At 42.7% G+C, this 15,447-nt stretch overlaps 1 protein-coding gene across 2 annotated transcripts; it reads left to right on the top strand.

The window, feature by feature from the left end:
• The first annotated feature begins 6,725 nt into the window (after positions 1–6,725).
• On the top strand, positions 6,726–14,792 carry LOC306805414 (protein NDNF-like). Of its 2 annotated transcripts, XM_079313152.1 has the most exons (5): positions 6,984–7,420; positions 8,708–8,776; positions 9,466–9,661; positions 11,344–11,468; positions 12,435–14,765. In XM_079313152.1, exons 2-5 carry the CDS (start codon positions 8,749–8,751, stop codon positions 13,784–13,786), a joined length of 1,701 nt encoding a protein of 566 aa, XP_079169278.1. In that variant the 5' UTR covers positions 6,984–7,420; positions 8,708–8,748; the 3' UTR covers positions 13,787–14,765. The 2 variants fall into 2 exon arrangements, with proteins under 2 accessions (XP_079169279.1, XP_079169278.1); XM_079313153.1 differs by lacking the exon at positions 8,708–8,776 and having other exon boundaries at positions 6,726–7,420; positions 12,435–14,792.
• Positions 14,793–15,447: the final 655 nt, after the last annotated feature.

Here is a 15,447-nt window from a genome sequence, read left to right as displayed (position 1 = left end):
GGTGTGTGTGCCACTGGAGCCATCTTAGTTTTGTCTCATGGAATGATTTGGTGGAGTCTTTGCATGAGGATGGAGATGAAGCCACACGGTTCTGGAGTCAGGACAGAGTCACATTTTCTTTCCAGACCGTGCTGGAACTCTAATGGATAACCTGCAATCTGCTGAATGTGAGGGTCAAACTTCTGCCATAGGAAAGAGGGAGCACAAGGAAAATACAAAAGAAATCCTTCTTCCACCAAAGGGCTGAGATGTGCTCAGAAACATAAATGTTAATGTTATGCCAGATCCTGCACAGAGGCAGAGAGATTCATTCCATTTCATTATGAAATGATACAAGCACTATAAAGTGTCAGCTTTCAAGTTCATAATTTATAAATTAAGCATAAATGACCTCCTCCCCAGCCACTCATTCATCCTTCCCCCATGAAAAATTAATGACTCTATAAAGTAGCTTGTAAATTTAAGGCAGTAATTTTTTTTTTTTTTTTTTTAAATCAACAGTGTGATTCTCACAGAGGCCCTGAAGCATTAGTTGGCTGCTGCCACTGCTGTTAATCACTGGTCTTAGGTGTGCTACTGTGCCACAGTCCTGCTAAGATTTCTGATGCAGACTAATATCAGGGCCCAGATAAAGCTCTCTGAGGTTTTTAGGCTGTCCTAGTAGAGCATTCCCTGTTTCCCACAGCCTGGCAGGCTGCTTCCTTCAGGAGGTGCTTGAGGACTTAACATCTTATTCAAGACATCAGAATAAGAGTTAGCAAGACAATTCTTAAAATAAAACAAAGTGGAAAATTTACCCTGGGCAAAACTTTTGGTGTATGTGAAGAGAAGCAAGCAGAACCAGACCAGTTAGATCCTTATTTCCACTATGAGGATTCCCTATGGGGCTTTTCTGCTATTTGGTGACATTTTAAGCTTCCCTTTGCACAAAAAGCTGTATTGGTAATTTTGCCAGGCCCTCTACAGCTTTGGGAGGACACCTGCCCCTTGATGTGTGCATCTACCAAACTCATGCAAAGATCAGAAAGGAACAGGTGACAATCAGGGAGGAAAAAGAGACAGGTAAGTGAGGAACAGATGGGGAAAGCACAGCACTCCAAGGTGTTGGAGTCATGGAGGGCCACAAGGAATGAGTGCAAAGAACAGGAAACAGACTGGCCTGGAGGTGCCCACGTGGGTGTCAAGGTGCTTTCCAGCTGAGGACATGGCTAAATTAAAAATTGTTTCACAGAAATAAACTCTTATTGCTAAGGTCTGTCATGAAATATCCATCTCTTTTAAACTGAACAGAAAAAAATCCACATGCTGGAATAAACAAGGCATAAAAAATCATGGAGAGTACATTTCCCCTCCTATAAACCTAAGTATGATCACATTCAGGGTTACTTCTCTGCAGTCTGATTATCATGAGCAGGAAGTTACTGTGATGATTTATGGCAAAAGTGGCAGATTTCATTCATCAAATTGCTACAATCAAATGTTGAAATCAGTACTATTCCTCTGGGGACAAGATGAAGAGACAAACATAATGACTTTATGCCACATGCAAAATATTTGTAATTGAGCAAAAAGCCTAATCTCACATGCTTAAAAATATATGACTAGGGCAGCAAATGTGATTGGATTTCTTATAATCTAATCATTTTCATCCATATGTGGCCCCCAATCTGTTTAGGATTGTTAAAATTCCTGGATATTGTAGTGCCTTCCCCAGAGAACGCTGGGAAGAGCTCCGGACAGCCTGGACCAGATGGGATGCCAGTGACTCCAGCCAGCAAAGGCAGAAAAGAGGGCAGTGGTTAACTCCTCCTCTGCCAGCCACCAGAGAGGAGGTTTGGACAGGGAGATTAATGCAGGCTGCTCTCCAATGCTGCAAAGGGCAGGTTTTAATTTAAAGCTCTCAGGAGCAAACTGGTGTATCCCATGGGAACAAAGAAAGCAAGGACCAATAACCACATCCTTCTGAAAAACTGTTCAGTGCTGTAGGTGGAATCTGGGGTTGTTTGCAAACTCCCCTGGCTGTGCATTGGAAGGAGGGCTCCCAGCAGCCCAAGAGGAAAGTGAAATGCTGTAAATGATACCAGTGCCTAGGAGATGAAAGGCCTCTTGGTCACACTGAAGGTGTTTTTAAAAATCTTATGGAGTTGAACAGGATCAGAGGCAATGAAAGATGCATGAAAATCAGCAAGCCCCTGCTTGTTTTAAGAGCAGTCTGGCTGCTCAGCCTTCCCTGCCCCTCTCTAACCTGACAATGAAAGGAGTGACCCAACACTTCACAACCTCCACCACAGGAAACACTTGGATGATCCTTGTCCACCAGCCTGGATTAGCTCTGTTGATACAAGTTTAATCCTTTGTTATATAAAACAAACAGCACAGTAGCTAAAATCTAAATACAGGATTACTCTATTAGAACAATGCACTGATTGCAGACAACACCATTCTGCCTGTGACTTTCTCTACAGAGATAACAAGTAGTTTTCAGCTGAACTGGAAACATCAACTCATTTTTCTATACCTGCCCAAACTGTTAGGCTGCTTTGATGACTTCTAGGGATTTCTGTAAGTGTTTTCTAAGGAATTATTTAACAGGACTTAGCCTAAAATCCTGGAAGCCTAGGGGCTATGGTAAAAGGAAAAGGAAATTAAAATAGCAGCTCAGGACTTTCAATATGTTTTCCTCTAATTCCTAGAGAAGCTGTCAGTGTAATACTGACTCCTAACTGAGAACTTGAAGACATTTCTGTTGTACTGAATGTACACTTGAGGAAGAACAAATTTACTCTAAAAATAAGGAATTTTCCCATAAATTGAATATACTAACCTCAGAATCAATCTCTCACATCCTGCAAAATCAGCTTTGTATAGGAGATATCCCCTACATCATATCTATCATTTCTTGACAGATTTATATAAGCAATTACAATCACTCTTGAAAATATGGAATATGAGATCAGTGGTGGTATTCAGATGTTAGTAATATTTATTTTGCTGATCACTAAAATACCCTTCAAGACACTGTTTAGTTTCAACAGCAACAAAAAAGATAATTTTCAAGTGCCAGCATCTTATCCTGGAGATACTGCTGAGGAAAAACTCAAGTAATGTTAGTGGATATTAACTATCACTGTATCAATCCCTGGAGAACTTTTCAACACAGACATGCCATAATGGGAACTACAGGTCCAAAGTGTAGATCTCTGGCTTTTTATCCTACAAACCTAGTATATACTGCCAGGACAACCCACCAGCCCCCTAAACAACCTATTCCTATATTCTCACCTGGGCAGAGGTTGCAGGAAAAGTTCAAATCTGCTTTTGACTTAGAAGCAATTCCCTGTCTCTCCTGCTTATTAATGCCTCTGAATAGGAACAGACTTAGGGCTTTTCTTATTTGACAGTCCTATTCATTGCCAGGATTTGACAAAACCTGGAAGAAATAAAAGCAGCTGCCCCACTAAAATGCCCTCAATAGGTTTTAAGTGCCAGACTTTTGCTTAGGATTGACTTTCACAGCTTCAAAGGAAAGTGTGATTTTTTCTGGAGCCCAGCTGTGTGTCTAGGATGATATTTTTGGAGCAATAATACTAACCAGGAATACATTAACTCATGAAGGACATACTGGCTCCAATAACTTATCAAGCAATGATCTGGACAACCTTTCCACTTGGGAGGGGATTTTAAGAGAAATTTGCATCCCCCTTTCCATAGCCATAAGTCAGATTCTTTTGCAAAAAGGAATAGCTTGCAAGTTGAAGCCATTGAAAATGCAGAACATGTTTGGATGCTCTAATTCCCCCCTTTAGACATCCATAGCTACTTCTGCTCGGGGCTAGGAAGGTCGTTTATACAGGAAGATTACTTCAAAAGGCATGCTAAACAGACAGGTAGCTAGGAGCCAAAGACTAACAATTCTATCTCAGCTGTTGATAGAACACATATGTGCATGTGTAAAAGACAGAAAGGGAGAACACTGCTCATCTCATAACAGAAAGATTAGATTTCTCTTTCCCCATGCATTTTTAATTTGCTACAGGGTTTCATGAAACAGAACTCCCTAGGCTGGGCTGGGGGCACAGGGAAGGTGTCTGTGCTTGGGAATTGCCAGAATTAACAGCCAGGGGCTGGTGCAGCTGGGTGATGGTTGGAAGACAGTGCAGCCCTGTTCCCACTCTCCCCTATCACAAGAGCAGGGAGGACTGGAGCTCTCCCTGCCTTTCCCTCAGACACAGTTTCCTGATGGAGGTGACTATGCTAGCTCAGAAAAGTGTTGCCAGGGCAGGGAAATTTTTAATCAGAAATACCCATGGTCCATTTCTTACCCTCTTTGCCAACTACAAAGCAGCGTGATGCAATTCTCAGCTGTGCTCTGTGGGGTGAGCCAGGGTGAGCCTCCAAGCATTCCTGTGCAAGGCATGCCATGAAACAGAACTCAATGCTGCAGGCAGGGCCTGCTGGGGGACAGTGTTGCCAAGACTGCAGGACACTCCTCTGGCCTGAAGAATCCCTCACCTGAATACAGAACTTTGGACTGCAGTTCCAGGAAATGAACATCTGAAGTGTCTTTGAGAGCTTCAATCTAAACCCTCAAGTCTGGCTTTTCGCTCCCATTTCAAAGCAACTCCTTTGTTTTAGCATTACTGATCTTTTAGCAGAGCCACTACATAACTGAGTATAAATCAAGTCTCTGTGTCAAAGGTGCTCCATCTCTCACGTTTATGGAAGGTGTGGATGGGCAGCAGGGCTGGAACAGATGTAGGATCTCTGAACAGCCCTCTTGAAGTCACCGACTCAGCTCTGAGGGGAGCAGAGACTGCTCATTACAGACTTTTTCTACTGAAAAGGCCATTGTACCAATTTTTTTTTTTTTTTTTGCCAAATCAAGGTCTGATTTATCCCTGTTGTAACTTCACTGAGTACAGTCAAGCTATACAAGTCATGAATGTAGCTCTCAACTTTCTCCATAGAGAATACTTTTTTCCCCTTTGATAGTGCTTCAGTGAACCTCTCTGAAAATTTACTAGCATAGATTCTGCTCCAGCAAAGCATGTAAGCAGACACACATGGGCAGTACGTGAGAAATTGTCCAGAGAGGAGCTGGATTATTTCCATACTTAAACCATCACCAGCCTTTTTCACCTGACATCCTTGCTCATGTTTTATTCAGTGGGAGACAGAGGGTTCCTTCAAGCATTCAGCTTCCAGCTCTAAAATGACGGCTAAATGAAAGACTTTCATTGCCTTGCCTGGAAGCTGAATTTTGCTGAGGGTAATGGTTTGTTTTGATGGCAGTGGGGAGGTTTGGAGGGGACAAGACAAAAATTTCATCCCTTCTACAACAAACATGTCCACTCTGTCCAGATTCAGGGATTTTACTGGACATGAGTGACATCTGCTTCTGAGATTTTCCCAGAGATATCCCTACTTAGCTCTGGTTGCTGGCCTACAATTCTCCCTGCTGACTTCTACCCATGAGTCCCTCCAAATTCCCAGCAAAAAAACAGACTGCAGTCCCTGAACTTATATTGTGACCAATATTTTTTTCTGTGAAAATAAACTTCATGTCCCATTTTCAGGGCATGTTTTTGATGCACCTCATCTGACCATTTCCCTCTTCTAGGCCTGCTCAGGGACCTTACTGGACTCTGCACCAACACTCCTTTCACCTCTTTCTCTTCCATTCAGCAAACAGTTTGGTCCTGGCTAGGTGCTTACATTTTCATTAGTTCCCAGATCTGTTACCCAGACTGGGAAATCCTGAGCTGGATTCTACACCAGATGATGGTTTGTCTGACAAACCCTGTTTACCATTTACCCTACTTTTGCCAGTTTTCTTGCATATGTCCAGCAGAGTCCCCTCATAGCTCCACAGTGCCAATATCCTGATCATACTATGCCTGTTTCAAGGCTCCCATATGCTGTCCCAGTTGCTCAGCAAAACTTTTCAGCAAACAAGTCACTAACACCTTAATTATTCCTGCCACCTTCTGCACTGTAAATATTTCTCTTGCATTGGTTGAGGAGCAAATTTACATTTTCAAAAGAATTTGCTATGCAAAATCTCTTGAAACCTCTTTCTGCTTCTCCCTCATCTGCCCCTCTTCTTAGCAAACTTTTAGTCTTGGGAAGGCTTAAACAATCTCGCTCTGAATCCAAGGAGACAATAATAAAGGGTTACTGCAAGTCACCCTTCAAACACTGGACAAGAGATTTTATTTAAAAATAGAGCCTCCCTGCAATATTCTGAGTTTTCCCCCTGTGAGGTGCCTGCCTGGAAGCTCATGCAGCTGCCTGGGGCTTGCCTTTCTGAGCAGGCATCCCCACAGGACCAATCCCAGGGCATCTTTCCTGACATCCCAGGCCAAGAAGTACAAGCAGCCTGTGAATCCTGGCCATATACTGCTCTCACTCAGCAGGAGTGGTTGAAAAGAACCATGGCTTTGCTACAACTGCTTTGTAGCCCCAACAAGCAAGTGCCTGGCTTGCTGTGAGCCATTTTCCAGGCACCCTTTTGCTGCCTCCTCCCTCAGCCACACTGCTTTCACATCAGAAATGCTCCCCCAGCCCAGACACTTTAGGAGTTTCTTTCTTTCACAGCCTCTTTAAGCCAAGAAAACTGCTCAGCTCTATTCAGTGGATTCCTGACAGCCTTCAAAGGACTGCTAACTCCAGTCTGCTTTAAAAATGCAGAGCATTCTTTCCCTCAGAGCTTTTTTGCCTTCCCTGCTTTAGGTCAGCACTTGTTGGGCCCATAAAGCACCACAGCAGAAACTCAGTACACCTGAAATTACCTGTAGTTTTTGCAGTGCAGAGGGCAGGGAGATCACACACTCCTTGGGAGAGCCACCAAGCTGCTAATGCAAAAGTAGTTTTCTGGAGGAGAACGGAGCACCCCTGGCTGGCTGGGATTAAGGGCTGACAAGGGTTAACAGTGTTTGCTCCTCTCTCCATTTCACCCCCTCCTCCTCACTGTGCATTTCAGGCACAGACCTGCTCCCCAGGCAGCCAGTGCTGGGATTAGGCTGCAGAGCAGGCTGGCTGACACAGGGAGCAGGAGCAGCGTCCTGGCTCCGCAGGCAGCGCTCCCAACTGCTGCACAGAGCTGGAGGAGCAGCACAGGGCTGGGACACTGCACAGCTGGGCAAGTTTAAACAGCCCTTGAAAACACCCAGCTGAACACAACACCAAAACCCTCTTGTGTTGGGGTTTTTTGGTTTTTTTTCCTTTTCTTGAAAGACTGCAAACATTTCAGTTGCTATGTCTGTTCGGCACCATATGGAAAAATCAGTCCTGTCCTGTAAAACTGGTTGCAGTTTTGATTTTCATCTGCCTACAGAGATCTGAAAAGTCTATGTTCTTTTATGCTTTTTTGGCAAAGAAAGCAAGTGGTCTGAGGATCATCTAGCCAGGAAAACAATAGGTAAGCACAGTATTTTTTGTGTAACATGTTTCCAACGGTCTGAGAATATATTGTTTGTGTAATTGAGTGAAAATAGCCTTTGGGATGATGCTCTCTTTGGGATAAGCTGATTATAGGTTTGTTGATCACTTGGTTTGTTTGTTTTCCTGGACAAGAAAAGCTGAGCTGCTGTGGTATCAGTGTGGTTTGCAAGACCTGTCATTTAAGTAGCAGAAAGACTTTTTTTAATCCTCTCCAAAGCACAGAGCAATGCAGATTCCACTGTCAAAGGTAAACAAAAATATTTGGGGTTCAAGTTTAAATCTGTAAGCTATAATTAGACTACAGGAATAACAAAGTGGCAAAGTGACTCAGTCATAGGGAAAAGCTCTGTTATAAGAGCATTAAAATTGAATTTATATGGAAATCTTAACTATTCTTTCAACTTGATCAGATAGTTTTTAAGCCTGCATTCAACCAGGTGCTAAAATAGTACAAAAAAGCAGAAAATAAACCAACTTTATTTGGATGTTGAGAGGGACATTCAGATGACCTGGTAACAATAATTTCATAATCGTCTCACTAATACTAAAGATGTACTTGACTATGGGAATCTCAGATTTTGTACATTAAAAACCTACTGATGTATTCAATGCTTTTCAATTCAATATTTAAATGTGTGTTTGAAATGGATTTTAAAAGGAAGGGCTCCTTCTATAAAGTCACTTTAACTGCACTGGACAGCGGGTGTGCTGAACTGGAGCTCTGACTGCCTAAAATCTTCCACACTTTTACAGGCACTTTGGGGAAAGAGCTGATCTCAGAAAGAAATAAAAATTACAAATAATTGGGTGCTTGTCTTGTATGTTTTCTTCTCTATCAGCCAATAATCAGATTTAACCATGATCTTTACTCCTTGCTGTTTTGTAAGATGCAATAGGCTACTTTTTCCTCAAAAAAGGGATCTTGCACACAGAGCTCCCTCTGCTTTCCAAATCCCTGAGCTACAGCTGGCACCTGGATTAAAGGTCTATGCCCTTTTTACTTTCATACTTTCTGAAACTGGATGTGGCAGACAAAGGAGTTGTAAGTTGCAATCAATAATTGCACATACAGTGTGCTGTCAAAATTTCCTCTCCTAACTGGAGTCTCCTCCTCTGTGTAGCTCTGGGCAATGCACACAGCAGTTTAAATAATGTCACTATTTGCTGGGGGCTGGTTTTGTACTTATCTTTCATAGATTCCAAGCTGACAATAAGGCCTTTTGAAAAAAGGGAGATAACTGTTTTTTCAAAAATCTCTTACCAGAGTCAATACAATATGGTTGTTACAGTTCCAGTGAGCAGCAAATGCTGAGACAGGCTGGAAGTGTTGCAGGTATGAGAATGATAAGCACTACAAAAATCTAAGAACAAGATTACTGCCCTACAGTGATAAAACCTTCTTCCAAATGAGATACACAGAGCTTAAAATCTAAGTATCAGTTTAGGGATTCTTGTCCAAGATTCCCCACCTTTGACCAAACAGTATCTTACACAGCTCTGGATAAGTTACAAGGATCCTCTTATCTACACATACCCACAGTCCCAGTGGACAAAATAAAACTCAATGACCTCTGACAGAACAGCAGAAGCAGGGTTTGGGACATAGTGACCTCCTGTGAGTTTTAAAGGGACAGTTCCAATACAAATAGCTCAGCCTTGAAATTTAGTAAGTCAACAACACAAACTAGAAAAAATATTTTAAATGCAATTTTCTACTCATTCTGACAGCAGTAAAAAGATTTTTTTAAATAACTGTCATGCTGTACTTGTGCTGCATTTGCTACATTTTTTCTCTAAACAAAAACTTCACAGCAGTTTCTGCAACTAAATTTTGCAGAGAGATCCTCTGAGGAATATTTCTGTGAACTTGAAACAATTCAGCAAAATGGAGACTTGCACTATTTGAATGCTTGGCTAGCTGGGACTATAACTAATGGCAGGAAAGGCACAGAAAGAGAGGGTCACATTACTTTCTCTCCTTTGACAGCCATTTCTGTTCCCTTTTGTCACCTCACTTTGCAGTACTGAAGATGTCCTGGTTCTGGCTTTATCTTCCTCTCCGTCTTCTTACGGCGACTTGTTTGTGCCATTCTATAAAAGCAGCCACCACCAGCTCCCAACAGAGCTTCAAGACCAATCTCTTCAATTTCTACCACTCCCTCATACTTGCAGATGGTAAGGAAACTACAATTCACCTGCTGAAGGATATACCCAAAAGGTAAGAGGAAACCAGCACATTACCAGGGTAGTGGTACACTACCTGTGTACCTGGGCTCTATCAGTGCACACTGAAATGCCAGAAAAATGCCCCACTCCTCAAGTGTCATTGCACTGCCCAGAATCGGGAATGAACCTCTGAGAAGAAGTTTAGATTCCTGTACACATTTCACCAGCTTTCTGCTGTGTTTGTCAGAGCAGCAGCAGAGCAGACACAGGATGGCTGGGTTACAGCAGCAAACAGCTGTGTCACAAACAGCCCAGCTTCAGGTCTGCAGAGACAGCAGCCATCCTACATTCATGGTGAAATAAGAATATTTTACCTAGGAAATTAACTATCCTAAAAATCAATAGAATATCTGCACAGGCATCTTATCAGAAAAATTTCTGCCACTGTCATACACACTAAAAGTATTTTTGCCAAATGGCACAACAACTTGCTAAGATCAAAAGTGTGGAAGCATGTGGAAATTCCCCATTCTTCGCCTTCCCAAAATATTTGCAAAGTCTTCTGCCATACCTAGATATGTAGGTGATCTAGATATTAATCAGGTAGGTGATCTAGATATTATGGCACTGCATCTGGGTAGCAAAGATCAACCTGTGTGTTTGGGAAGAGATGCACTTTGGACAGAGACCAGCAAATACAGATTTTAACATACATCTGAATGGTCATGGAGCAGAGGGTGAGCCAGATTGCTCAGTCTTCATGTGCATTGCACAGAAAAACTGGAACATGGCACATGTTACATAATGTGACCATGCTCACAAGCATAGAGCTAGGAGCTCTCCTAGTTAAAGGATGAGATGTACTGAAACCTCAAAGAAAAAGTAATTTTTCTATGCTGTAGCAGCATAACATTAAGACTGAAATTAGGAAGTAGTTTAGCATGATCAGGGAGGTTCTTTTGAACCCCAGTCATCCAAACAGCAAGACAAGAGATGACAAGTTTTGGCTGAGAGTAGAAGACTCAGGAATGTGAAACTGATTGCAGAGAAGCTTCACTCTGGCCCAGTAGCCATACCCTGAAAGTAAGCCAGACCTCCAGGTTGACAGGCTCTATCCATAATGACTAGGCTGGTCTCACTGGTGAACAACTAAAAAACCCGTGGATTGCCAACTGCCTTCATTTAAGTGCAGAGTGAAGCACCCAAATCCAAACATTTCTATGGCCAAGTCCAAACATTTTACAGTCTGTATAAAAACAACAAAAATAAAACAGAGCAAGACAGGAGGTTGGGCTTTTTCAATGTAGGAATCAAAACCTGACCAAAGAGACTGATGTCACTTTGTGGTGCTCATGCATAGCAGCCTCTGACACAAAGGCAATCAGGGCAGAACTGGCAACAGGTGGAGAAGGCAGTCAACTAAATCACATCCATCATCCAAAATAACCAGTTAAGGATGAAATACAATGTTCACCTGAAGTGTAGAAAAAAAACTTAGAGGGACAAACACTGCCTTAACTGAATGAATCTTTCAGCAAATACATGTGGATTAAAAAAAAAAAAAATACCCCACAGCCTGTTTTGTTCCCACAGCTGAAGTCTGCAGACATTCACCATCCCTTCATGTGGATGAACCTCAGAGCAGTGACTCACATCAGAATGGCTGATTACAAGGAGTTATGGGCAAACTTGAATTCCCTGACTCATTCCCCCTATTCCTGTTTTCATTTACAGGTACTGCTTTGCTTTGGAGGAGGGCAGGGTCCTTGCTCCTTTTTCAATAACAGTGACACCCTGCGATGTTCCCATCGAATGGAGCATACTTGTGTACAAGTCTCCACCAGGAAAAGCAACATCAGGTAAGGCCTTCAGTCTGCCTAAACAGAGGCAAAGAAAGCATGTCATTCATAGATAACTGTGTTAGAGGAAATTTCCCACAAGCCTAAACATTTTGTGGTTTCCTCCATTAAAATGCTGTGGACTGACCTGGTCTCCCTGGATGAAGTATGGAAACCCATCAGATCTTGCCCTCAACACAAATAAATTAAAGGTTAGATTTGAAAATGTCTACAACTGTAGGTCTTTCAGGTTGCACAAACAAACCAACATCATAAGCTCTTGGTATTGGGCCAAACTTCCCTCAGCTGCCTCAATTATTTTTCTGTGTCTTATGTCACTTGAGACAGCTATTAACTCCCTACATGAAGCAGAGAAGATTTAGCCATTTATTCTCACCACAACTACCACAGCAGTGGGTACTATACTGCCTTTACCCTAAAAGGCAATTACTTTCTCTTGCATGGTTTTTTAAAATCACTTTTTTCAAACAAAAAATCTAAAAGCTGCCATTAACAAGTCCTTACATGCCAAGCAGGTACACCTGACTGAGGAGTTCAAATTATACTCCTTTGAATTGATAAGTTTTCCTTCTTCATGAGACAATGGCCTAAAACTAATTCAAAGAAATAAAAACTATCATAGAAATAATGAGTCTCCTTAAAGTAAAGTATTCTAAGAGACAGCAAATAGAAGAAGAAAATTGTAGGGGCATCAGGCATGATCCAAGCCATGCTTTTGCAAGTTGTGGTTTCATAATTACAGTATTTATGAAAACATAATTCTACAGCTGCACTGCTAAAATAAAAGCTTCTCAAATTTTATTTTAATAAATTGCCAGTAGCAACATATTTTTACTAAAACGTATTTTTAGTTCTAATTGCAACTTTCAAGAAGAAAAGATAATGTTCCCTAACATTAGGGATGTGTGATGAGCTTTATTTCACATCTTTTAAAACAGAAGTTCCAAGTCTGCTTTTTACCTGTAGGTGACCATGTCACACAAGAGGTCTCCAAATCTCAGAAGGCTTCAAGCATAGCATCCACTATCTTCAACTACAAGGGAAATTCTGTGGAGACTTACATGGGAATGTCTTCCCATGCTGCCCTTTACCTGCTGGAGTTCTTGTCCACCGAGCGAGACACACACATCACCGTGTACTTGACAAGTGACACCACCTCGGGGCACCTCTATCCAGAGCTCCCGGCGGATCCGCGCGTCAGCGTGATCGGCGTCGGCTCCACTACGGCCACCCTGACCTGGAAACACAGCCCTTCTGTCTTGCAGCACAGGGAAAGCATCCAGTACTGTCTCCTAGTTAATGAAAAGCACAACTATAAGAGCTTGTGTGCTGCTGAGACAGCCATCAGATCCTCTGGAATGAAGCTGCCGCCCTCGCTGGCCCTGTCCCTCTCTCCATACCTCCTGGAGCCACAGCAGGTGATGATACTGTCCAACAGCGAACTGAGCATCATCAACAAAGTGAGCACTGGGGAAGTCAGGCAGGTGTGCATGGGCACCAAGAACACTTACACAGTGCCCAGTCTCAGCCCCAGCACTCAGTATTACTTTGATGTTTTTATTGTTAATCTCCTTACGAATGCTAGTGCCGCATACACGGGGACATTTGCCAGGACCCTGGAAGAACCTGAGCCCAAGGTGACAGAGCTGAAAGATGACAAAGTGATTCATGTAGTCTTGGATGGGAAAAAGCAGAAATTCTACAGTCTGCAGTACCAGGCGAGGCACAAGAAAATCCACTTCACCTTTCAGTTGTGTCGGGGCCAAATACGGGTTCACATAACAAGAAATGGCAAAACAGTGGCATCAGAGAATCTCTCTGGGCTGAGGTATTTCTCCCTGAAGGGAAAGCTGCTGGACACCTATTTGGTGCAGCTGAGGTCCACAGAGGAATTGAACTCTTCTGTGAAGGTACAGGCATCTCCCCACTTCCACAAGCCCTTATTCCCGCTTCTTCCAGAGAGCTTAAAAATCAAATCCTTCAGCAAACTGAGAACATGCAGGTCTGTGACCATTGCCTGGCTGGGGACACAAGAGGAGAGCAAGTACTGTGTGTACAGAAAAAGGATTGAAGAGGATCAGATCTGGAGGGAGCTGCAGAATGCAGACAGGTGCTCTGGGCCTGAATCTCGGCACAAATCAGAGAAGGTGCTGTGCAAGTACTTCTATGACATAAACCTCCAGCGAGCCGTCACCACAGAGACCATCAAAGGGCTGGAGGCAGGGACACTCTACTTGTTTGATGTTTACCTCTTTGGGCCATCTGGCATCCCTGTCAGATATCACAGCAAGGTTGTAAGGACCAGGAAAAAATGTTGAATGTTTTAAAGGGAAGTTTTTGAAGAGAGTGAATGAAGGTTATTATCAAAATCTACTCCAAGCCAAGTCAAAGCTCCTGCAGTTTGAACTGTGCTGACAAACAAAAAATTAAAGCCATAAGATTCTAAAGCAAAACACATCCCAGATGATGACACCTCTTTTCTCCTGTGTAAGGTGTGGTGCTTTTTTTTCTTTCCTTGTCTCATTCAAACATTAAAAACAGAGTTGTGAAACAAACTCATACACGTGGAAATAAAATAGCCCAAGAGTATCCATGAGATATGGATTGATTACCTAAATCACTTCTGAAATCCAGCACAGAAGTGATGGGGAAAAGCCTCACAAGAAGCACACGTCATTATTCAAGTCCCAGAGAGTTTTCCACTTTCTGTAACTCATGCAGCTAATGAGGCACTGAGAGACCCCACAAATCAGACTGCTCTCAAGAAACAGACTCCTCACTGCTTGAACAAAAAAGGAGACAAAAAGAAATTGAAAAAGCAGTGGAACTTATGTATAGATCCACACATTGAATAAAGCAGGCTGAACTACATCTTCCCCTATTACCTGCATGCTTGCTTGATGTCATTCCTACAGAGAAACTGTGCTTGGTTAGAAACAGACAAAATTCAGGCTAGAAACTGGCTCTGGATCCAGCTTTTCTAGGGAGTGTACAAATACTGCTACTGCCCACAGAGGAAAGCAGCAACTGAGGAATCTTGCCATGGAAAGATTTATCATCCATAGCCTCTGATATCAAGCCCATGTCTATGACTCTGAGACTCCTGACTGTAATATATTCATTCTTTGCATCCTCAAGCCAGCCTATATCAATGAATACATTACTTTGAGAAAAATCAAATGTGGTTTTCCTACAAAATATCATGGAGGGAAAATATTTGTAGTAAAAATTCTGACAAATGCATTTTGGTTGTCTTGTTTCCTTGATTGTCTTCAGTATATGACATGAGACAGGGTAAAAAAAATCCAAACCAAAACAAAAAACTTGCTGCTCCAAACATCCCTGAGCATCCTGTGCAGGGCACACTGTGACTGTTCAGCCCCAGGTGAGGGGCTCTGGCCTCCCCAGGGATCAGCTGCAGTATCTGGGCTTGGCTGGGCTCTGAATTCCTGCAGGCTCTGTTCTGGACTGAGCAGTGCAGCACAGGAGCCACGTGCTCTGCAGCCTCCTGCCCACACTCCACAGCCTTTTGGCTAATTGCAGGGGCTGGCAGCTGCTCTGCCTTCATTCCAAAGCAGGCCCTCGCTTCCTTTGTCTCCTGCCAAAAATAGTCTGAGCTCAGAGAGCAACAGAGGTCATCTCCACTTGGAAATCTCAATGTTTTCTGCCTTCCTTCTCAATTTCAGGCATTTACTTTGTGGATGGATTTCACTTAGCTGCCCTACAACTATCTGTAATAACAACCATAACTATATCAGAGGAAGAACAGGAAGATCTGTCTAGCTGCAGATACATTCTCAATTCCCTGCCCTCAGCGTGTCAGAGCATTAAGTCTTGCTTTTGCCCTCCATACAGAAATGCCACAAAAGTCCCTCAGAAGAAGATATATTGGCACAAGTAACCGTATTTCTACTAAAGCAGGTTTTTTACAACAGAACTGGCCTTGGGCTTCTCAGTAATATCTTGGTTTAGTGCTGTA

This window comes from Erithacus rubecula, assembly GCF_903797595.1.
Source record: "Erithacus rubecula genome assembly, chromosome: 9".
NCBI lineage: Eukaryota > Metazoa > Chordata > Aves > Passeriformes > Muscicapidae > Erithacus > Erithacus rubecula.
This window is presented reverse-complemented; position numbering and strand designations above follow the sequence as displayed.

What these genes read in the sequence shown, in the direction of transcription:
- LOC306805414 (XM_079313152.1), top strand. Translation starts at nt 8,749, where the DNA reads ATGCTGAGACAGGCTGGAAGTGTTGCAG. An exon ending in CTGAAGGATATACCCAAAAG is followed by an intron (nt 9,662 to 11,343) that starts GTAAGAGGAAAC and finishes TTTCATTTACAG; the next exon opens with GTACTGCTTTGCTTTGGAGG. An exon ending in ACCAGGAAAAGCAACATCAG is followed by an intron (nt 11,469 to 12,434) that starts GTAAGGCCTTCA and finishes TTTTACCTGTAG; the next exon opens with GTGACCATGTCACACAAGAG.